Source organism: Thunnus maccoyii, chromosome 18 (genome assembly GCF_910596095.1).
Source record: "Thunnus maccoyii chromosome 18, fThuMac1.1, whole genome shotgun sequence".
In the NCBI taxonomy this organism is placed as follows: Eukaryota; Metazoa; Chordata; class Actinopteri; order Scombriformes; family Scombridae; genus Thunnus; species Thunnus maccoyii.
Window position 1 is genome coordinate 10,599,955 of NC_056550.1, and position 24,907 is coordinate 10,624,861.

Consider the following 24,907-nt stretch of genomic DNA (forward strand, 5'->3'; position numbering starts at 1 on the left):
ATAATTCATGTTCTTTATATTTACAGATTCCAAAGGAATAAAACTGTAGACATGGATAACAAGCCAACCACCTCATTTAACATTCAATATACTGGAGCACTCTCCTTTTTTTCCACATCCTCTCTATCTCTCTTTCTCCATATCTCTATCACTTTTCTTTCACTGTCTCACTTTAGCTCTGTTTCTACACTGCCTACACAAAATACAATGTTTAACTGTCTTCAAACATTGAATCAAAGTAGATTTAATGTGGCTTTTTGACACTGATAAAATGATGAAGATCCTTTAATATCAAAGTGACAACATATCTCATTATCTCTCATTACATTTATCAATTAATGATAAATATTAAACTAATTACAAATTTGATTGTATTCAAATGCAAATGCTAAAGACACATATCATTAATAATCTCAATGTTTCCATTGCTACGGTAAAGGTCCTTTACGAACAAATAATAATATTTCATACAAACATTTTGTTTCCATCTTACTTAATTAAACACATTATAACTTGCATACAATGGATTTAAGTAGAAACCTTTCAATGGCCTCTTTTGTTTTCTATGCATGTTGATACATTTAATACACATACACACATACCACAAGAATCAGATGACACAAGCTTCTGATTTGAATTTGTGCTTGTCATGTTACCTGAGTAACCTGAGTGCCTGACTCAAAGTGATTCTTGCTTTACCTTCATAAAAAAAGAAAAAAAAAGAAAAAAATCTAATCTTTATTGCCTCTCACTATGAGACTCACACACACACACACACACACACACACACACACACACACACACACACACACACACACACACACACACTTGTAAGTTGTTGTGAGTACCAAACAGGGATTAGTATGTCTATTTGTCTCTCTGTGGGTATGTGTATGCGTGTACTTGTGTGTCTTCAGTATTTGTGCTCTTTGAGGTAATTTGAAGGTAAGACACTTTGAGAGAGTCATGTTGTGCAAGTCAAAGCCCATTAGACACAGAGACACATCTATCAGTGGATCCTGGACAGATATATTAGAGGGGCTGGAATTCATATCACAACAGCACAGAGACAGTGTTAGCATAAAGCCTGCGATAGGGAAAAGCCTGTCACAGTTGCCTGGAGCGCTAGAAAAGAAAAATTCATTTTCTAAACCAGTGTGTGCAGAGGAAAGAGCTTTTAGGTCATGATACATGATGACCTGAGGAGAGAAATCTCTAAAAGGATGATTTTGAAATTTCAACAGACCTGTAAAAAACTGTTTTGTGTTGCTTTTGACTGATTTGTGTATGTAAAAAAAAAGCATCTAAACTATCAAACCATATCTGATCAGCTTGTCATAAGTCATTTACATCTATAAATTTATAACAGTTAATCTGTAGCAGCTAGTGTATTTTTAGCCCCTGCACTTCTAGCCCTTCTTACCTGGAATATAGCTATCCAAGCGTAGCCAATATTGTCAAAGTTGACAGCTCCCTTGTGAGGGTTGAAGTGCCCTGGGCGACAGATGTTATAATACTGGTTCCAGTTAACACAGCTGTTAACACTGGCCCCTCCCACCGTAGGAGCTGATCCAGTCAGAGCTGAGCTTAGGTGGGGAGCGGGCAATGAGCACTCGACCCCACCCTCGGTGTAGGGCGGCACATCGTGGCAGCGAAGCATCCCGTTCTCACGGCCTGCCGAGCAGATAAATGGGCTGTCTTCACCCTCCTCTGTCATGTAGTAATGACTGATGGACAAGTTGTACATTCTGGATGGAAAAAGAATAATAACAGTTTATGGACACTGAAAATGAAATTAGGTGTTGTTACATTACATTAATAGATTATGGATACAGTTTGTGTTGTATGTTCTAAGAAGTTATATAGTAGGTTATATTAGAAATATACATACACTGAGAACTGACTTGATGCCAATTTCACGTTACAGAAAAACAAAATACAGAACATAGGTCCTTTGTGATTAGAAGCTGGACACTCAATAACCCTTAAGAAATACAAAAAATATCCTCCTCAGGAACTGAAGAGGATAAAAAACAGTACCTCATGCACTGAGAAACCTTTCTTGCCACCATTGTGCCATTCGCCATTAAGAAAATGATCAGAGGCAATTATCGTTTGAGCTATTTAAGGTGAACTCCCACACATAAACCTGGATTAGATGTTAGCTAATGGTGTAATCAATATGAGTGGATATAGCACTGAGCTCATTAAGTGGACACACATCTAGTCACAGATGTTTTCTTTTTCTTTTTCACCTCCAGCAGCAATGATGAACAACTCCCCCACTATTTTCACACTACACTTTATCACTTTATTTATACTTTAACCTCTTCCACATGTCCCCAATCAGTGATTTCCAATCTAATCATACACACGGTATTACCAGCTGCACAGCAATGGGATCTAATGGCTAATAACTCAAAAAATCTAACAACAGCTGCAACCAATAGAGCCAAATATTCTAAGACCTTTTACTAGAAGTGTGTAATGGTTCACGTCTATCTTGGCTATGCTGTCATGAAATCACTTATTCATTATATGGTTGATTTCCTTTTGCCCTGATTTCAACCAGACCTGCAGTTGCATTTGTTGTAACTCCTGAAAACATCTCATCTAAAATGTGAAAAAAAAAAAAAAAAAGTTTTTGACAGTAACATGTCAAAAAGCGTCTGTAGACCACCTGACCATGTGACCGTCCTACCCAGCTGCATTTGCATTTAAACGGAAATATCACAACATAACTCAATGGCTCAGCATGCAGGGCATCCATTAGTATCCATGGTGACAGCTGTTTCCTACTTATGAAGAGCGGTGAGTGCGTCCAACAGTTTACCTGCTTATTTATACCCTCCCTTTAAAGTAGAGAGCTCTCCATGGCAGTGAGTGTGCCTTCATACCGAGTCACATTCGCTCTTGAAGTGCTCGTGGGAAAGGGCCTTTCTGTAATCCAGTCATTACTGCTGTCCTTTGTACTTAAAACCTGTTTGTCTGCTGCTATCGTGTTTATGTCCTACCTCTCCAGTGTTTGTTTGTCTGACTCCTGCCTGTTTGTTGCTGACTCTAAGCCTGATCTTGGTTGAAGTGCCTGCCTTTTCAGCCCACATGCTGAATCTCTGTCTGCTTTTGCTTCCATACCTTGAACCTGGTGACATCTTAACTATAAATGTTGGCTTCTGGAGATTCTGGAGATAGATTGTGTTGAAAGACATTCAGCAGCAGCAGCAGTAGAAGCAGTAATATATCATGCTATAGCTCAGCAAAAGACGCATATTATGGGAAATATCTGAGAGGCTGGCTGACAAAAGAAATTAAAAGAAACTTAAATCTAAATCTTAAAACTAATAGGAGAAAAAGCTGATGCGTCTCACATCTGTGTGCATGACAGAGTCAGGATTCATATTGTACCGCAGGTCAGATGATGATTTGTTCTGTAGAAGAAACACAGCAGCATGCCTTGGATATGAAATATTAAAATGCTGCTCTCTTTCTGTCTCTCTCTCTTTCTCTCTCCCATACTCACACACACACACACACACACACACACACACAGGAAGGATTCAGCAACATTAACTCTGGTACAATTTGTGCCATTACATCAAAATCAGAATTAGTTAAAAGATGTCTCAGAGACAGTCTTGGCTTCCTGAGGTTGTGGACAATGAAGCAGTTTTTCTGTCTCTCTTGAATAATTTCACTCCCCACGGCTAAATTGGTGACTGATCTTCTCTTTGGCTGCATATGCTCCTGTTTTCCTGTCTTTGTCTTTTTGGAGAGTTAGTGAACTTTTGTCTGTTGTTTTGACCTAATAAGATGTAACTTATTTCATGACAAGATGAGATAATGGGAGAATATAGATAGACAGAATATTTTTGTAGAGGGAAATGCAGCTTTATCTCAAGCTCTCTTTGGACGCGGCATTTCCTCTCTGGGCGGCAGCAGTTCTGTCTGTGTCGGCCTGTTTACTGATTTCTTATGATCACTGAGTTTATTTGAGGATTTTATGACTTAATTCCACAAAGTGTGAAATATTTCTTTTTGTTTAGTAATTTTTCTGTCTGCCTGAGTCTCTGGTAGTTACAATATTTATAATATTTTACAAATATTTTATTATAATCTTCAAACAGGAGAACCAGATCATCTGCAAAGAGTCTAATAAAATTCAAAACTGGTGTATTGTACTGTTCCAATTTACAGGCAAGTCCATTATACATTAGATAACGTAGGGCTGAGACTAGAGTCTTATCCACTTTTACATCTCTCTCTGTCTCTCTTTTTTCTGTCTCTGCACCTCCCTGTAAGTATGTAAGGCCATACAGTGATTTACATCCTGAGGGCGCTACACAGTTTGCGCACTCTAACAAGTTGCATTTTCTGTGTTTTTGCTACAGGCAATAGCTGACTGTTACACCCTATGACAACACAACACAAAGTCTAACATGTCGAAAGAAAGGGCAAAAGAGAGAAAGGAAGAAGGATGTAAAGAAACAGAGAGAAGCAAAGGGGCAGTGTACAGAAAGTGGACAGAAAGATCATGTTTGAGTTCAGAGAAGAGAGCATGTTGAAAGATTCATGCATGCTGGAGGTATTGTTGGTCATCATATGGATGTGGAGAACAGCACTTGCAAAGCAGAGTTGATATCTTTTTTTTTCTAGGGGAAATTAAAAAATTGATTGCGACTTCTAAGTGGACTGATAGAGTTTGGATTTTTCACTCATCTCTGTTTTGCCTTTACTCAAGGACACAGATCTTACATCCAATCTTATTCTCATCAAATTGCATCTTGCTACAAAGCTGATTTAGCTTTGGCCGAGGTTTTTGAAGAGGTAATTGACTGGGATCATTTGTGCTTCTTTCAGCCTAGAACAAAACGAAGAAAAGCAAATACTGCATCACAAGACCAAATTACTTACGTTTTGATGTCTTCTCCCAGGAAGCAGCGGTTGCGCAGTAGCCCCGCCCACAGCTGGACTCCCACAATGCCAAAGATGAAAAAGACAAAGAAGCAGAGAAGGAGGACGTTCCCCAGCATGGGCAGGGTGTCCAACAGCAGTGTCACCAAGATCCGCATACCTACATAGTGGAACACAAAGAATAAAAATAGCATCAGAAATCATTATTTTGACTATTTTCACATGCGCAAGTATTTACTCACATGTTCACATACATGATATATTGTTATATTTTGCACGCGGTGCAGCAGCTAGCCTTTTACTAGCCCTCTGGTTACCATACACCCTGACAACCTTTACTGATGTTGTGAGCGTGGAACCCAAAACTTTGTCCCTTCAGCCAACGTAATTACAAGTGATGACAATACCAAAAGTGACAGTTTGACATTATTTCATCCTCTGGGATTTGAACTCACAGCTTCCCTGTGGCTAGTATTATCTAACCACATGTGTTCAGCATCCATCTCCAGTTGTCACATGTGTTAAACGTCAGCAGACTCAGGGATCCAGTCCCTGAGGTCCTCACAATGTGTTCTGGCCTCTCTCACATATATCACAGCTTTGTCACATCGACCACACTTACAGTACTCAAATATATCCATATTATTTTTTGGCAGGGACACAGTGTTGCTGATAATTTTGACAGTGGCAATGATATTTTAAACTTAAATCATGCCAAGTGTCCAAAATGGAATCTCCAGACCGTTTGTGCTGCGCCACTGCGGAAGAAAGGTCTGCCTGAATCCATTTTGGATGATCGGTGAAAAACAAAATAGAGACGCTCTGTTTTGTTTGGGAGTTTCACATTTATCAGGATGGACGTAAACTACACTTATCTCATCAGTGTTCTCATTAAATTTAGTGCCAGGAGCTAAATATTATCAAAGGACACTTAAAGTGAATTCTGACTCATATTGTCCAGAAGATTATCATTCATTATTTATGTGTTTTGGAAACACAGAAGAACAAAACATGGCTGTTCTTGCTTTTCTTCTTCTATAAAAGTCTATTTTTGTTCTGGCAAAATCAAGGAAAGATTTACACTTTATTCATCCATCATCAGTCAGTTGATCTCTCCTTAATAATTGTTTGTTAACAATACAGTTGCAGATCTAGAGTTGCATGTGCTATGATGTGTGTTTGTGTGAGATATACAATAGCCGGGCAGGTGAGGCTCGATCCATCAAAATCGAGCTCTAATGGGATGTGGTCATGGCCCTTGGAGAGGAATAGAAACCAGGAAACCACAGTATCACTTCAGCAGACACACAGGCAGGAGCTACACAATTAAAATCATTCTCGGCAAGTCTCATCTTTTCTTGTGTTCTGACTGAGGTCTTCCCGTTTTCACATACCTGCCTTTTCAGATCTGGCTGTTTCCTATTTTTCCACACACACAAAAAAAGAAGATACAGGGGGGGAAAGCTCACAGGCATTCTAAAGATATTTCTCATCATAAGCCTGATGATGAAAATGTATGTCTCTGTGCATGCTCGGGGTAAACAGCAATACTCTAGAGACACTACAGAGACACACACACACACACACATAGAAGCATACAGTTCTGTGTGCACACGCCACATAGAAATGCACACATGTACACACACTGAGTAAACAGCACACAGATGCCTCTATAGTGAGGCATCTGTGTGCAGTGAGATCTGCTCAACAAACACACACAGTTCAAAGCACTGACACCCCCTAAACAGAATACTAATGGTTTCTCCATGCACCATGTTGGTATGGAGATATGATTCAGCAATACACTGAATTTTATAGCTTAGAACAATACAGAAGGGGTTAGAAAATACCAAGAGATTTAAAACTAGACTGATATTGTGTTCACTCCCAGAGTTACAATGCAACATAATTCGATTGGAGTGATGTTGCTGAAAAGATCAAGACAAAGAGAAGGATGTAAATGTTGGAAGATTTTGAAAAACTGCAAAATAATTTAAGTAAAACCTGGACGACCCTTATGTCTTCGCATTAACTGTCATGTTTCGGGACATAACTTACTTACTTATATACTTTATACGCCCGAAATCTGACATTCAAATCAATCTGACATTCATTTCTGCATTTTAAGTTAATGTCTTTCTTTTTTCTTGGATCCAGCAATCTGATGTGGCATAGCAGTTAAGCTAATTATCTGTTGAGATCACAATTCACTTTTATTTTACTCAGTCATGAAGTAAAACCAGAAGAATACACTGGTCAAAGGACTTGTCCGCTGCAGTGCACTGATGAGCTAAATTATCAAGTTATGCAGGCTTAAGCTGTCGGCCGTGTAAATCAAATAATATTCAGACATTCCAGCTAGGTGTGTGAAATGTGTGCACGTGCACATGTAGCGTGCAAGACAGTTAGCACAGGATTTGCAGGAGGCCCCCCCATGCATGCAGCAGCCTTGTGAACATGACATAAACAGAAAGTGCTGCTCACTGTATCTAGGCTACAGCAGAAAAACACATATAACATCTGTCTAACAATAGATATTTCCCATCCACTTAGGCAGAAAGACAAACAGAGAGAGAGTGATAGTGGGATGGTTAGAGACAGAGAAGATAAGTAGGGAGACAAAGAAAAAAAAACAAAACGGACGATCTGTGTGGCTGACTCGCACCCGTAAACGCTTGATATCTGATCACATTTCATGAAAAAGAAAACAAAAGGAGAGATGAGGAGAGAGTGTAAAAGAGACAGAAAGAGAGGAAAATTTGAGGAGGTATGCTGGTGCTAAGCATCTTGAGGGTGTCTCTGGTTGCGTGCACCTGTGAGTACAAGTGTGGGCTTTGGGGTATGTTTGTGTCTGTATCTACACTGACCTTGAGTTTCCCGCCCCAAGTAAAACCTTTCAATGCAATTCTCTCCCTCTTTCCTCTCTCCCATTTACTGCCCTGTGTCAGTCACCCTTCAGGGAGCAAGTGAAAACTTGTTACACTAATTTAAGTTTTACTTCACCTTGTCCGTGGCTGTAAAGATCGTTCCTCAGGGCTACTGTTAGCTTAGCGATAAGGTTATGTTTAATGTTACATTTTCCGTCGTCACAGAAGTGGAACAATAAATACGTATGTGTGTCCCTGTGGCTGAAACAGTTTGTGATGATAGCTTGAAAGAAACAGACAACCTGCCATGCTTCATGATTGTGTTTAGGTTCTCTGCAGTGCCCAAAGCACCCACAAATACACACACACACACACACACACGCACTTGTACAAACATGTAACGTCATCATTTACGTGGGAGAATCTGAGGGCAACCTGTGTTCCATGATAACCACTGGCTTATTCTGGGAAAGTGCAGTCATCATTCATATTCACACACACACACGCACACACACACACACACGAGTTGTATCCTTCTCATTCACTACTCCTTATATAGTAGACACTCAAGATTGCTCAATAGTGTGCAGTAAATTTAGATTCCGGGCAGATGTTAATCATCAGCATTTGCATCATCGCTGACAAGTGTAGAGTTAGCCAGTTGTAATTTTTGTATCTTTAAAATGTGATGCATTGCATTGTGGGATTGTTAGCAACAAGTAGTGTATATACCATGGACATTCCTTTTTTTGGTCCATTGAGGAATTTTGTGAAAATCCCAATGAAATGGCAGACAGTTAGACAATATAGTCCACTATAGTAAATACAGAGTCAGTCTTCCTGCCTGCTGGAGCCAGAGAGCAGCCAGACATCTATATCCTGACAATATACATTTAGGAAATGTAGTACAAATATTATATACATATTATTGTTTTATGACCAATAAAATCAGGCTGACTTCTAACCGAAACAGCAGTGTACATTGAGAGATAAAAAAAAGAAATGTTTATAAACATGTTTAAGAGAGGTGTATTGAGTAAAATGGCCCCATGTGCTGGCAGCCTGAACCTGAAAAACCACTTGGCCCCTTGCCTAATGTATGCTGGTTAATAATCTAGTATGATGTTATGACACCATTGTCTAGTGATCCTCTTTAGCTGTAGATTCATGGCCACCTCTGTCACAGAGCTTTTAGGAAAATGACAAACGATGTGCAAGTTCTCGCTCGGCACAACCTCTGGCTGTGAGATTAAAGGAAACATCAAGTCCTGGATCACTGGTCAATTTACCATTAAGCGGCGAGAGTAAACCCCAATAATACAGTTTTTTTTTTTCCCATGTAGTTTTTCTTGCAGTGCTCAGTGCAAACCTGTTGAATGATAACAACTAGTATTACACAGCACAGGATAACAGGAAGTGAAATGCACATAATGACATATAAATATAAAATGTACATAGGTTGAACAACCTGTGCTCAAAAAATATTCATGTATGAATATGAATAAGATATAAAAATGTAAATGTTATAAATATAAAATGTTATTAACTAATCACTACAAGAGCTTTCCTTGGGTAATAATGCTCGTAAGGTGCACTCAACATACTCCTTTTCCTCCTGTTTTCTTTATCCTCCTTTTCAAACCTTGTCATGGACAGAGTTTTCTTTCCTACCAGCTAAATACATTCATAAATAGCTGAAATGAAAACCATCCAGGCTTAAAGCAACAAGTTCTGTGGAGTGCTGCAGTGTGCTAAACTGTGCTAAAAAAGCAAATGTTCAAACTTGTACTTACTTGGTACTCTGTTGATGGCCCGCAGTGGCCTGAGTACTCGGACGGTACGGATGGCTGACAGACTGGCGTTGTGGCCATCTAGAGAATACTCCATCACCCTAAAGACACAGTTGCAGTCAGACAAAGGCAGGGAGAGAGCAACAAAACTGAGAACACTAAAAATATAATAACGTTTATAATGGCATCAACCCACATAATTATTGTATATTTGACATTTAATTACACAGACTCACAAGCTCTTTTGCCTCTGTGTAGTCTGCTGTATATTACAGCACCCAAACATCATAAATGTGACAATAGTCAAGTGGGTACAGAGACAGTTAGGACCCATAGTCTTAATTGTGTTAGTTTCCTGTCCTCTGCTCTATGATTGTGCTTGCCATGTGGGTAGCATGTGTGTGTGTGGTCATACTGGATCGGCCCTCAGAGCGTGGGAGTATCTAAAGGAATGTCTGCTGCTGATTAGGTCCTGCACTCGCCTCATAGTGGCCCCAGTCGTCAGTCTGGGTTGGCAGCTGACAGCAGGAGCAACGTGTACTCCGCCAGTTTCCAAGTTGTTGGTTGTGGTTACTGAACGTTACATTTGAAGGCTGCTCAGAGAGGTAAATATGATATTGTACTGTATGTTTCAAAAGGAAAAGGGTTTAACTGACGTTTTCTTTTCTTCTCTCTTTTCTTTGCTTACTCTCACAGCAGGTTCAGTTTCCAACTTAAAATTAGATGCTTTCATTTGTTATTTTCATCTGAAGGTAAAAGATTCTAGTACGGTGCCATTTTAGGCACAATTTGCCATCAATGGTTCAAGTACAGTATTATAGTCTGGTGAGGCCTTATGTGGATACATGGTGAGGAGAACACTTTCTTTTACATTTCACCCTTATTCACCTGGATGGGGGTGAAGAAAAGTTAAATTTACATATAATGTGCGGTAAAATTTTAGATAATTTTACACGCCTTTAACATTTTTGAAAATATGGTTGAGTCTCTAAATTGAGTATTACGAGTAAATCATTTAATGCCAAAAAAGTGAGAGGTCTGTCTTTCTTTTTTTTAATGATCATGTCATGATGATGATTCTACAGAATGGCTGTGGTTTTATAAGATTGTTAGCAGGAAATACACTTAAATTTCATTGACTGTTAAATTCCATAATGACGAAAATGGCAAGTCTTTCTTTTAATAATAATGTGAAATTATGGTGCTTCTACAACATAGCTGTATTTTTACAAGGTCGTGTTAATAAGAATACACTAACAACTACATTTTACAGATAAATTCCAAAATTACAACAATCGTCTTTTTTAAATATGCCAAAATGATGACGAACACAGCACACCTATGTAAAGGACACATTCATTTTACCAATGACAGGACATTGTGAGGACAGACCGATTCAAAAACACACCGACAGGCACAAACCTGTGTCGTGCAGCTTTGTCATGTGTGAGCTGTGAGTCATCATATTTATTCCTAAGGCAGGAAATTGCCTGTCTGTGCGTGTGCACGTTGTTTGTGTGAGCTAAGCTTGCACTTGTGCTTCTATGTTCGTTTACTTTGTGTTTAACGTCAGAGTAACACGGACAAATGAAGTGTTATTTTATTTAAAGGTGGTTGCTATTATCTAGCTGCAGATGACAAATAAAACTGAGAAATTTCTGGGCATGTGCAAAAAGCATTGTGGGATACTGACCCTGCCATGACGATGACGAAGTCAAGCTGGTTCCACTTGTCACCAAGGTAACAATTGGAGCCAAATATTCCCAGGGCCACCATCTTGATGACCATTTCCACCGCGAAGAAAGCAAAGATACAGTCGTCCAATACCTGGTTGCACATGATAAAAAAAACATACATACGACAGAATTAATGTTTAACTCTGACAACAATAACAAGAGGAAACTGACTTTTTGCCAACAGAGAAAGGCCACGTCCATGTTTAGATTCCTAATCTTTATAGAGTCACATTTTAAAAGAACCCGTGGAAGAGCCAGTGGAGGTTGTCTGAAAAAGATTTCTTGTCTCCATTAGCAGGGAAGAGCTCTGGCTTAGCATGGCTATGGAAGTGTATCAATTAATTAGACATCTACCACAGCACAAAGGCTGTCTGTATTTGAATATAATGAGCACATCTCAATGTGCCAAGCATTAACATTAGACTACAGCAAGAGCATATTGAAACAAATGACACATCTGAGACAAGAAAGAGGATGAATTAAGTTTTTATTATCATTTATTTAAAAATTGGATTTAGTATTGCTTTGGCTCTTCTAGACGCTTCACATTAACTTAAAGTAGAATGTGAAAGCAATCCCTGGTATAAATGAAACCTTTCATTTAAAATTCATCATCATCTAGTCTTTTACATTTGGCCTAATGAATGATGTTCCTTTTAAATATTTCAGATTACTCACCAAAACACTGATTTATGTGTTATGAGCGACTAGATTAAGTAAAAAACAAAAAAGGCACAAGACTGTACACTGGTAGGTTTTTACTGTATGTGGAAGAACCTCAAACCTCCAACATGTGACCAAGGTAAGTAACACCTTTTCCTTTGCCATTGCTACCATGTGGAAACATGCTAGTTAGTGCCAACATCACACATGGCATGGCACAGTTGTGTATATCTGCCATTATAGTCAGCACTCAGGTAAACAGTTTAAATGTTAGTCATGTGTTTTCATGGAGAGAAAGAAAATTGCAGCTTAGCACTCAAAAATTACACTTGCCATGTGAGAGAATGTGCTCATGGGCCCCGATAATAAGGGGCGTCACACTAACCTGTAGGATGCGACACCACTCTGACTGGCAGGAGACGTCTTCACAGGGCTGAAACATCCCCAGAGTCACACAGTTGAGCAGGATCACCAGCATGGACACATGCTCGAACCACGTACAGGAAGAGTTAAGGTCAAAACACTTGGATGGAGGATTATATTCTCAACATAAGGAGCAAATTAAACAAGGAATCAAATGCAGTTTAAAATGCAAACACAAGAAAACAAAACTAATTAAATAAGAAGGAGAGATGTTTTCAGTCTGCTTTCAAATGATGTTATTATTATATCACATATCATTAAGGCTGGGGGCAGTTGTTTTTGGGGGTTTTTTCCTGTAACACTGTCTCCTCTGCTGACCAGATGCATCCAGTGCAGGCATGGACAGGTGCAAGCTACGTACATGCAGGAACAGCATGGTCCAAACCAGCCTGTTGTCTTTATGCAAAGTGAGACAAGTGATGACGATTGCAGAACGGCCTCACTCAGACATAAGCTGTTCAGTAATGTGTCCATGCTATTGGTCAGACTAGCTAAAGAAGCTCAACAATAAAACAAACAGAGCTCTCGTCCATATAGGACAATAATATATGATATGTAGTGTAAGATTATCATATACTCTATGTAAGTCTACTGTACACAGTAAGCACTAAAATCACAGAGAAAAAAAAATCAACTAAGATCCAGCTTAAGTAGTAAACAAACACTCCGCCAACACACTGGAACCGGATGCCAACATGAAGTGTTGTCCAAGCCTAATGCACCTAATGGCTCTAATAATGATCCAGTGGGCCTGGATGCTAACCTGGTTAGAGGGCTCCTAGCAAATAAACATTTTAATGGGTCCATGTCTACTGTATGTCCTGTTGTAGCATTTTCTAATACTGATCAATGGAGTAACTCCCTGAGAAAAGATACTGGTGTACTAAAGATGAAGGTTTTATAATCCAATTTATGGCAATTCATTTGAATATGGGAAAAGTATGACAGTAATTATTGATGTGAATCTTTAGTGCATTTCAAGATTAGTCTGTGAAAACTTCTAAGTCCTACTTTCTTGTCACAAGGAGGAAGCATCATTTTGAAGGGTATGAAAACATCACATGTATCCTCTGACCTGACAAAAATAGCACTTGGGAGTAATCTTTTGTTGATTTCCGTTTGTTTGTCTTATCCTTTTTGGGCTACCAGTGAGATTTTCTACAAAGCAGTAAGTTACAGAAGGCTTTGGGTTTGTTTTGGAATACCTTTGACATGATTCAAGTGCAGCAACATGTAAACAACAAAAATCTCATCCTTGTTTTTACTGATGAAATGAAAGATCACATCTGAAAAGCCTCTGTCAGCTCCAAAATCAGATATTTTCTCATTGTTTCTACAGCCGTGTACAACAAAGGGGTACAAATCACAAGAGCAAACATGGATGACAACATAGAACGTATCATCGTAGCTGCACTCTCAGTATTAACAAATTCATAAATCCATCCTAGAAGCACTAACATCATGTTGCAGGATGATACAACACCATAAATCAAACCAGTCTATAAAAACACTAATAAACTAATAAAACAATATATGGACAGCACATCACGGTGCTCCTGTGGCTGCAATCATTTCAGAAGATATCCCATTATTATAATGAGAAAAAATAACACACACCAAGTACTTGACAAAGAGTACAAAGAGAGGACGAGTGAGAGATGGAGAGAGAGGGACAGCAAAATAGATTGGAGGAGGGAAACAAGAACAAGAGCATGAAATAACCCTAAATCATGTCTTCTCAACTAGAAAAAAAGGCACTGATGCTGTTGTTTTTCTACTTAAGTTTGGCTTTTGTCCCACACACACACATGCACACAGCATATCTGGTGTGTGCGGTGAGTTGCAGTTTTGAAGTATTCCCAGGGTGAAGTACTGTTCTAATAAGAGAGGGAGTTAAATCAAAACACTAATGGTGACCGCTGTCTTCTACATTACTCACACACACAGATGCACACAACACAGACAGATGCATACACACATTGCATCCAGATTACATTAGGTTTGTGTCGCACACACACAAACACACGCTCGCACAGACACTCGGGACTCACTGCTGGGACAAGGGGGCAAAACAAAACTTGTATCAGCAAAAAAAAGTCTGATCTACAACTTTCTTTTTCTTTTTTGTTTCTCTAGTGGCTGATAGAACAAGCATCATAAATTATAACATAACATAAATTCCCAACCTTTAAATGATCCTGCATTAACAACTGCAGGTTTTCTAGTCTGCTGAATAAGTCTTTGTGGAGTGCTGATGATTGATCTGGTCAAAACAATCAAAGTCTCTGGAATACATAAACAAGTTGAAAATATGCAAAATTAATGTCCTCTTTCCCAAATTGAGTCTAAATTCAGCTTGATAACTTTTTCGGAGAACATTTTCCACTTTGTGTTGTTGTTTACAAAGAGTAGTAACATAAGTCATAAATCACAACATATCTATAAAAAAACTGACAGTAAAATAAACAGGGTTTTGTGAAATTTTGCCTCTGGGGAAAATGTCCTTCCATTTTGATCAGAGATTCAGAGATGGGACCTTATAATAGACACAGAAAAGAGCTATTTGTGCAATGGCATGCAAGTACATATTGCAAATGCAGTTAACACATCTGTAGATCCCAATATTTAAATACATTTTATTTAGATTTTTCTCTAATTACAGCACAGCATTCAGTATTACAAGATTTGAAGAAAAATCAGGTCAAAAATTAATACATACACAGAAGTAAAATACAGTAAAGGTCGCCCATGCTCCCTCCCTCCCTCCCTCCAAAACAGCATCTGTATTCCGTCCCATTTTCACATCTGACAGATGATTTCCTGAGCCCTGGCTGCCACTGCTCACCTATGTCAGGCTGCCTAAATTAACCAAACCTGACAAGTATGCAATGTGCTCCATAAAAATGTCTTTATTCACCCTACTGACAAAGCCTTCCCTCTGTCCACTGTGAGAGAAGTTAAAGATACTGATCTACTGAAATATGAAATATCTAGATCAGTTAAAGCTTAACTGTTAATTATGTCGTTACTTTATATGTGGACCATATCTATCCAGGCTCTACAATGCCAATCTGATCATGATACCCTTGTAACATCACACACTCATGCTCAGATCACTTTCTTCTGACTGAGACTATGCTATCAGCTGCAGGTTGCTCTATAGTTAATTTACATATACAATGTTATAAAACTGTTCAGGTAAGTGTTAACAACCAGTCATTATGACAAATTGTGGTTATCAAGTTGTTTTTCCCAGGTTTACATCACTTTTAAGATTCTATAATATTCACACTGTGACATATTGAGGATAACTGGAGTGTCTGCTGCGGTTCTGGGAAAAAAAAAAAGAAAAAAAAAAGCCTCTACAAATGCGCCAAGCTCCCATGGCTATTCAAGTTAACAGAAGTGGTACTACTGTGGGAGGCAGGAAGAATGCAACCCTGCTGTTTATCCTTGGGAGACTCATTAAAAAGAGGAATGAGAAGCAGAAATAAACCAGAGGTATCTGAATATTTAACATCTAAGCAAGTACAGTACTGTATGTAAAACAGGGGAATTGTGGTGGGCAGTGAGTAATACGTAGAAGGGGAAGTCCAGTTCAGAGGACATGGTCACACTGGGGAGTGTTACATTTTATTCAGTAATTCAGCTGAAGCAACAACAGCTCTGGGGCATTAGGGATGTTGCTTCTGTTGTATGTACCCACTCTACAAATGAGTTAGATGTTGTGTATTTAGCCATTACATTAGTGTAAAACATGTATTGTAGTGCCCCTGGGGGAGTAGCGATAAAATGTTGCCAATAACATTGTGTTAAGTTACAATGTGCTGTCGCGAGTATTAATACAAAAAGAAAAACACATGCTCAATCACATGGAAAATGCCTTGGGCCAGTTTGTCACTATTCAGTACGTGCTTCAAGCACACACAGACACACACACACACACACACAAATGCTCTAAGTCAAGCAACGTAAGGTCGATCCTTCCTTCACAGATGAAAGATTCAGTAATCTGCAGCAGAATTAAAATGAGAGATTTGAATATTCAGAGAATCTCTCTCTCTCTCTCTCCCTCGTGTCGCTCTGCGTCTCCCTGTGCTCTGCTTTCTCTAATTCCTCTTTAATCTCCACAGTCAACACCTCCTGAGCTCCCTTCTGTCTTCAGCTCTCCCACACACACACACACACACACACACACACACACACACACACACAGATGTATGCATGCATAGACACACATGAGCATTAATGTGCAAGTCCTCAAAGTCAAGCCAGGCTGTCGCTACAAAGCGAGCTCAGTACGCGCTGATTTGCAGTAAACAGAAATCAACAAAGAAAACCATCCTGGTGTGTTTTTCAAATTTTGTTTGGCTTCTGCCTCACACACACACACACACACACACACACACACAAGCTGAAATGCATAAGTATAGTCATGTTTTCCCTATGGTGCTATAAGCAAGATCAAATAGTGTGCATCGGTTAGATTTTCTCCCCTGGAAGGGACCAATCCAGGCCTGGCACATAATGCTCCTGGTCTCTGTTGTTAAGGTCGATTTATGCCTCAGCTATCTGAGCAAATCAAATTAGGTCTGTGTCATGTCACACTGGATGTGGGGGATTGTGGGTATTTGTGAGTGTAGTATTGGGCAATAGTTCAATATTACCGTTTATCATCTCTCGGCATGGCATTTAGAGGCTCTGTATGAACTTTGCACTTACTACTTAAAAAAAACACTATACAATACTATAAAAATGTGCTGTTTTTGTTTTTGTCTTGCTGTGTTTATTTGTTTATCTACTGGAAGGTCAGGATGCTGAAACTACTTTTTATGAACTTGATTTATAATTGCATCTATTTCTCAGCCCATCCAATGTAACCACAGTCAATTAGTTGGCACAAAATAGGAATAAGAATTTGGTGTCTTGCTCAAGGATAATATAAAAATACTACATACTGTATTGCATACATACAGTAAGAATATCCAAAAAGACATCACATTGCGGACATCTACCCATGCACACACAGCAAAACTGTTAGAGACAGAGGGGATGAGGGAAAGCTTGCAAAAAAGACAGATATATAGTATGAAGTATCAATTACATTTATTTGTCACTGTATAATGGGTATCGAATGACTCAGTGTTTATCATCAGCATCTGCTGTGCGAATATGTGACAATACAAGCCTTCCAAGGTAAACAAGACACACATATCACAATGTAATATTAAGCATTTGTAAGAGCCTGTTGAATTTGTTCCACGCTCTGTCATAGCAAAGTCTCACACCTACTGCGACTGTGATAACACTTACACACATTAGCAAAGTGTTCACACACACACAAATGCATAGTACTTTTATACATGTGTTCACTCAGGGCGCAGCATGGTTTGCAGGTTTTTTGTTTTGTTTTTAACTGGACATGAAAAGCGCAGTAGTACTTCACCTTCATATGGTCAACAGTGCTTTAATAAGACTGCACTGAGCTCACACTCACAAACACAAGCACACACACACACACACACACACACACGCACATTGTGACACAAGTGGCTGCTGATGCAAGACAACAATTCCCTTACACAACCTCTTAGGCATACATGGATGCACACAAGCATGAATACCCTGGAAAAGTCTCAACACACACACACACACACACACACACACACACACACACACACAATGTCAAGCCCACTCCATTTCAGCTGTCAGGCCGGTGCCAGTGCATACTGTACAAGACTACAGAGAGAGCAGAGGGGAGGAAGGAGTGTGCAGTAAATAGTAAAGCAGCAATGATGCACTACAAACAAAGAAATGTCCAGTTGTCTCCCATGACAGCAATTCGTACACAGTCAATCCAGTGACTGTGGATGAAAAACTCCCATTGGCTAAATCAAATTAAAAAAAAGAGAAAACATCTGCTTTTCTCTTTACCTACTTCCATTTTTTTCTTCCCTTGTTATGACATCCAGCTTTATTTTCACCTTCCCTCCTCTCATTCTTGCTTTTTCTCTCCTCCATCCCTCCAGGGTTCTCTACCTGTCCGTATGCGTTAAGGAGGATCTACAGTGTTAAGTCTCGACTCAGCTCACAAGCAGAACTTCTCTCTATCTGCTCCGTGGCTTAGCTCTCTTTGTTCCGTGATAAGCTACATATTTAGCCTGTCGCGTCTGGCTGGCAGCTCTCAAACCTCCCCTTGCGTCAAGTTTTTCGTCTAACCGCACATCTACACGAAAGCACAACCGCAGCTTATAAAAATAAGCCTGTTGTTATGGCATGCAAGCACATTTGATGCTTTGCAACAGAAGCAGCAGGTGTGATAATCAAAGCTATTATGATTTGATTAGAGGTTTAGTTTGACATCGTTGCCATTAATGTAAATTAGATTTGGATTTTTATTTTCTATAATGCCTGCGTTTATTATTTTGATTCCTGACAGCCAGCACAACCAGCCTCTTCTCCAGGGAATCTAGCTTTAAAAATGTTCCGTGCAGATGTCATTGGTCACAGTTATTGGCCGCAATTTACAGAGTAGCGCAGTTCCTGCCTGAGGCTTATTGGCTGTCGTTCTCTTGTGTCAGGTGAAATTTCTCAGGCAAGCGGATACATTTCAACCTGTCTGTTTTGTTTTGTTTGCCTCATTCCACTGAATTTGGAGCTAAAGGAGTGGTAAATGGTGGAAGTGTGAAAGGTTCAGATCAGTGACCAGTCACAGCACTTAACTCTGCCATGACAGACAGATGGCTCGGGGGAAGCAAATCTATGCATCCATAAACACACAGATAAAGAGATGAAGAAAAGAAACACACTTGTCTGTAACACTTGAGTGCGTTGGGGAAGTGGTTTGGGGGATAATGGCACTCTCAGACTAACTCTGTGGGTAAATGGCTGAGAAGAGAACAGGAAAAGGAAACAGATAATACTAATGTATTTCTGTAGAATTCAATGGGTAACACATTTGGAGCTCAACGGATGCTCCAGTGACACTTTCACTTGCATGACATGAGCATGTATAGATGCTTTTATATTGTTCTTAATCAATTTTGCCCCTTTACCATGTATATCTAGGTAGACATCTTACCAGATGTTGTTTTAAAGTCTTTAGTTTATTGTCATTTTCAAATACAAACTACTGTATTGCTGCCCATCGCAGGAATATTAACCTCAACTCACTGCTGAAAACAAGGTTTTTCCTCCATCTATCCCTCTCCTCCCAACCTCTCTCATCTCTCCTCCTCCTTCCTTTCCTTTCCTTGACTCTCACCTTCACCCCGTCTCTCTCTCTCTCATTCTTCCCCTGCTCCCACCTTCACTTCTCCACATCATCCGCCTCTATCTTTCCTCTTAGCCTTTCACCTCCCTCTTTTTTTTAAACTCCCCCTCCATGTACAGTATCTTTCCCTCCATCCGCTTCTTCAATTCATTTCTCTTAACCCACCCTCCCCTCCTCCCCTCGTTTTTCATGCTCCAGTCCATCCCTCTTTCATTAGAGTAGAGCAAACTCAATCCCATCAGATGTAATAACCTAATCACACTTTCTACTCAGGTCGATCAGCGGGGCAGCTGTGTGTGTGTGAGTGAGAGTGTGTGTGTGTGTGTATACTCTAAGTATGAAAACAAGTGTATATGTGTATGAATATGTGTCCTCTGTTAGGATGAGCATACCAATTTAGGTCGCAGTGTCCTTTGTCCTTTATATATCTATGCTGTATATTACAGTATTACTTTGTAGCACCTGCCTCACAGTGTAATATATGTTATCAAAGGCCAAAAGGAGGTCAGGAGGGATGGTTGGGTGTAAAATGTACAAACCTTTAACAACAGAGACCAGGGTTTACGTGTTGTTGGAGTTAAGTTACTTAAACACTTGGTTATGGTTAAGAAAAGATTGTGATTTTGGTTAAATATTAAAGGATATGGCTGAGCCAAACCAACGATAAATCCATGCTACTTACCGCAAATCTGCTGCAAATCAGAAGTGACCTTTTGAGTCTTTATCAAGACCATGATCTTTCCCCAACCTGAACCAAAGTGCTTTAAGTTGCCTAAACATATCTACTGAGTTCAAAATAAATGCTTCCTCTTTATGTTATGTATGTAAACATGATTTTTTTCTACTAAACATAACTGATAATGTGCATTAGTTGAATATGAGCATGATCTTTAGGTGATAGGGTTGTAATAAAATGTTGCTCTAATGGTTTGAAATTTCAATCAAACCTGTTAACCTCCTGACTTAATAAGGGATCAGTCAGCCTTCTCAGTTTTTGATAGATACTACTTCACAATACTACTTGTGAACTAGTATTCACCGATTACTTTCACGAGGTGGCAATATGAAATTATATTATTATGAAATACTTGAATCTATTTCATTTCAGAGAATCTTCAAAGAATAATAAATGTCATGAAAATTGCTGAAGCATCCTTCTTTGCCAGTTATGCACTGTGTTTGTTTGCATTTGTAATGATATAGCATTTATACTGTTAATGCTATTTTAACACCCGATTCATTGGTGAGAAAATCTCAGAGGAACTTCTTTCTGCTCCAACCGTCAAGCAGCTCTGAAGAGTTCTGCCGGGGTTCAGAGCTACTGGCATCGCCCTGCAGACCATCAGGGGTTGTTTGTCCTCCTTTCCTTCATCACTCCATTCACTGTTAATGAGCTCTGTCCCCCTCCCCCTCCCTCTGCTGTCCCTCCTTCTTTTTCATCCTCTCTCGCTCATCTCAAAACTTTTGTGAATCTCTTTCCCAACCGAAACCCTGCTCCTCTCTTTTCTCACATCTCTCTCCTGTCACATCTCCCTCCGTCTCACTCCATCTCTGCTTCTCCTTCTGGCGATCTGTCTCACTCCGTCGATATGGCAGTGGAGTGCTTCCAATCCAGATTCTGAGCCATGTTTGATTGGGATGATTGTTCATTTATTTCACCATCTGCCACAGAGAACGCATTACCTCAAACACAGAAAGACTCCCCCCCCCACCCCCCCCGCTGTGATCACTACTTTAAGGATCCTGCCAACAGAATGACTGGTAGCAGAGCCGCGTGTGTCTCGTGTGTCTACTGCGTGAGCGTGTTGTGTGTGTGTGTGTGTGTGTCTGTATGTGTGAACTCCGGATCGGCTCATCTCAGAGGAGTCCCTGAAGACGGCACGATTCAGAAACAGAAACTCATAAATCAGCCTGTCCCTGAACTCGCTCCTCTCTCCCTCGTCACCTCTTTCCCTCTTTCATCTCTCCATTCCTGCATCCCTCCATCCCTCCTCCTCCTCCAAACACCCCTGAGAGGAGGCTGAGGCAGCAGTGACGCAGTTACACCAGGATTCCCTCTCTCTTTCTGTTATAGTCTCTCTGCTGAAACCTCTTTCATCTCCCACTTACTTTCACAGCCCTTTTAATCTGTGCTGATGGCAATTTTATGGTGAAATGTTTTCTGAGCAACTTTGCATCAACTATCAGCATCGATCATGCTATTATTCTATTTTATCTTCGAGGTCTATTTCAAAACAGGGAGAGAAATCTGCGTGTGTGATGAAAAAATTAGCAAAAAAATAGTCAGAAACAGCAGAACGAAGCACGGAACTGAAACATTCCTGACACACAACATGCCTGAACAAAAGGCATCCCAAGGTGAGATACTGTTTCCTATGGCATCTGCCCCACAATGTGTATGTACAGTGTGTATGCAGGTGTGTGTGTGTGTGTGTGTGTGTGTCAGAGTGCCAAAGAGGGAAAAAGGGAGGAGAGAAAGAGCGAGGGAGAGATACAGGGAGCCCTAAATAGAGCAGCTGCATCTGGTGGGGCCTGGCCTTAAACCTGCACCACCTCACACACACACACACACACACATATATATACACACACAAACACACACACACACCGGAGGCTATAGAACATGACTGAAATGGTTCAACCGTTCAGCTCAACCTTGAGCTATAGGCTCTACAGCATGCATTAACGCACACCAATGTACTTCCCTCAAAATACCACACATGATAGATTCGGCACACGTTCTCTTTTGCTTAAAGGATAAAACTCTTGTATTTTTATTCTCAGTGAAAAGGACAAAATCAACAACAAATTGATCCTGCTTAAAAGTACTGCATTGTCTGTGTAGCTAAAGCTTGATATAGTATCAGGTGTGGTACTCCTCATGCGTTTTTGTCCAAAAACTATTGAAATATGCATCAGTGAGCCACAACATTCCACTGGCTGATTCCTTAATTATAATTACCTCAGCCACTGTAGTTTATTTTGAGCCAATCCCACATACACCGTTCTGGTGCTGTAAATACTCACCTGTGCATATTAATCCACAGCTGAAAACACTCCCCCAACAAATGTACCATTTACTCCTGTTTTAGGAAACATTTTCTAAAACTCAAACTATATATTTGTGACCTGTTTTAAATATTTACATCGTCAGTAGTGGCCACAGCCAGGGTAGAGAAGTCGGAAAAGTATTTAGAGATGCACTGAAGCATTGTGGGTTTTCATGGACTTTTTTGACAGTGAGAAAAATAGAGAATAATCCAAACCCTATCCTTGAGGGACTTAAAGATAAGGCTATATTGGGACTTTGTTGCACAAACTCTGTATGTAAATGACTTCCTTTAGGCCTGTGTAAATGATATCGTTGGGAGTATCTTAATAGTGACAACATGCGTACCATGGAAGACTGTCAGACATAAACATCCTGACTGATTATAGCGATTAGGAGGGCCACTTTTATCATGCGGTATTCTCTCTCGGTCTCTCTGACACAGTTTCGACAGGATTCTGGTTGCTTAGTAATCGACCACAGTCAGAGGATTCCAGAGAAGTGTTCAGAGAGAGAAAGAAAGAGAGGAGAGTTGAGGACAGGAAGTCGCCGTGTTTTTTGTGTCTTTTGTCTGCATTTAAGCCGTTGTGTTTACATTTTTCTTTGATTGTCTCCTTCTCTTTCCTCACTCTTCTCTCACTCCCATTCCTCCACTCCACCCTCCTGTCCTCTTTCTCCTCCTCCTCCTCCTCTCCTTAAACTAGTCTCACGCTCCCTATTGTCAAGGGAGATGGAGGGGGGAAAAAAAAAAAAAGATCACCTCCCTCTCATTTCCCTTCTATTTTTTTTCTCTCCTCTCTCCCCTCGCCTCCTCTGCACACCATCCACATTATCATTAATACATGTCATATAATCCACATATGATCCATTACATATGAATTATAATCTCCTCACATACACATGCACACAGACATTGTAAGCCTCTTTCCAAATGTATTCTTCCATTAATCCTGTTAAACTGTAATGTTAAACTTCACAAGTATCATTTATCACAACCATATAAAAACTGTTTAGTCTGAATCTTTCCTATAACAAATGACACAGACCAGTCGCTTCATAATATCTTCATAATGAGGTCTCACGCTTGTCCAGTTAATGTGTGACAGTGTTTCAGTGCTCTGGTCAAGTGTTTGTTCAGGGGGCCTCACGGCTCTCCGGAGGACCACAATGCTGACCCCACAGTATCGTTTTTACTGCCTTAGTGTGTTTTATAGATCAAACCTGCTGACTGCTTTACTGTTTGCCGGGTTACACAAGCAAATACTGTATGCGGTAGAGCCAGTGACCAGGAGAGAACAAGAGAAATAGACAAAGAGCAGTGCAGAGGACAGAGAGATAGAAAACATATAAAGTTTTATTAGATATGTATATCCGTAGAGGTGAATTAGAATTGGATATTAAACTCAGTGCATGTATAACTCTTTTTTCAGTTTATAATACTGTATGTGAGCCAAATAACACAGCAAGATGCAAAGATGTGTAATCAGAATCGAGTGAATTCACAGTGTGTGATGACCAGGTGAAGTCAGGAGTTAAAATAAAAGTGAATATAAAAACATTAGTATTTGATAAACCAGCTGTGTATTACCGCGTAATAGAGCAGCGGGTGGTAAAACGAGTTCCTGAATTGTTTTTTTTCTTCTATAGTGAAAATTGCTGACAAAATCAAACACCACACACTCACAGTCCCATATTCACACTGTGAACTATAGGTACCTATTGTATATAAAGCAATCTATGGCATACAATAGATTCCAAGGATCATTGCGAGAGGGGGAAGGATGTTTTTTCAGTTATGCTGGATATTCTGCATTCAGTGAAACAAAGTTATGACAAAGACCTGGATGTTAAACTGGCTGACATCAGAGAGTAATGTCAGAACTGCTCCCTGGCTTTTATTATGTTGTTCTGTCTAGAAGCTTACTGTGCAATACATCATTGGATTACACATGTCTCCCATCATACATCCAACCTGAACTGCTACTTCAAATGTTGTCTGTTCAGAAGTGAAGATGTATAACAGCATAAAACATAACCTTCAGGTGTAATCTTTTACATCATCACACATCAGAAAAGGAGAAAAATAAGATTTTCTTTCATTCTCCTTTACAGAGCGATAGGCTGACACATCCAGAAAACATACAAAAGACACCAAAATTTTGGTAAAGACTTCATTTACTGCAAGCCTGTGATGC

The 24,907-nt window shown here is 39.8% G+C and overlaps 1 protein-coding gene across 14 annotated transcripts in view; it reads right to left on the reverse strand.

The window, feature by feature from the left end:
* Window positions 1-24,907, reverse strand: part of cacna1ha (calcium channel, voltage-dependent, T type, alpha 1H subunit a) — a 166,335-nt gene that overhangs the window by 46,331 nt on the left and 95,097 nt on the right. For 13 of the 14 annotated variants that reach the window (XM_042392593.1, XM_042392589.1, XM_042392585.1 and 10 more), the window contains 5 exons: window positions 12,353-12,464; window positions 11,262-11,395; window positions 9,572-9,669; window positions 4,912-5,071; window positions 1,424-1,748 (listed from right to left, as the gene is read on the reverse strand). In XM_042392593.1, the coding sequence (XP_042248527.1) occupies window positions 1,424-1,748; window positions 4,912-5,071; window positions 9,572-9,669; window positions 11,262-11,395; window positions 12,353-12,464 (829 nt within the window). The remainder of the gene's footprint in view (window positions 1-1,423; window positions 1,749-4,911; window positions 5,072-9,571; window positions 9,670-11,261; window positions 11,396-12,352; window positions 12,465-24,907) is intronic. The other variant, XM_042392597.1, reaches the window with a different exon arrangement.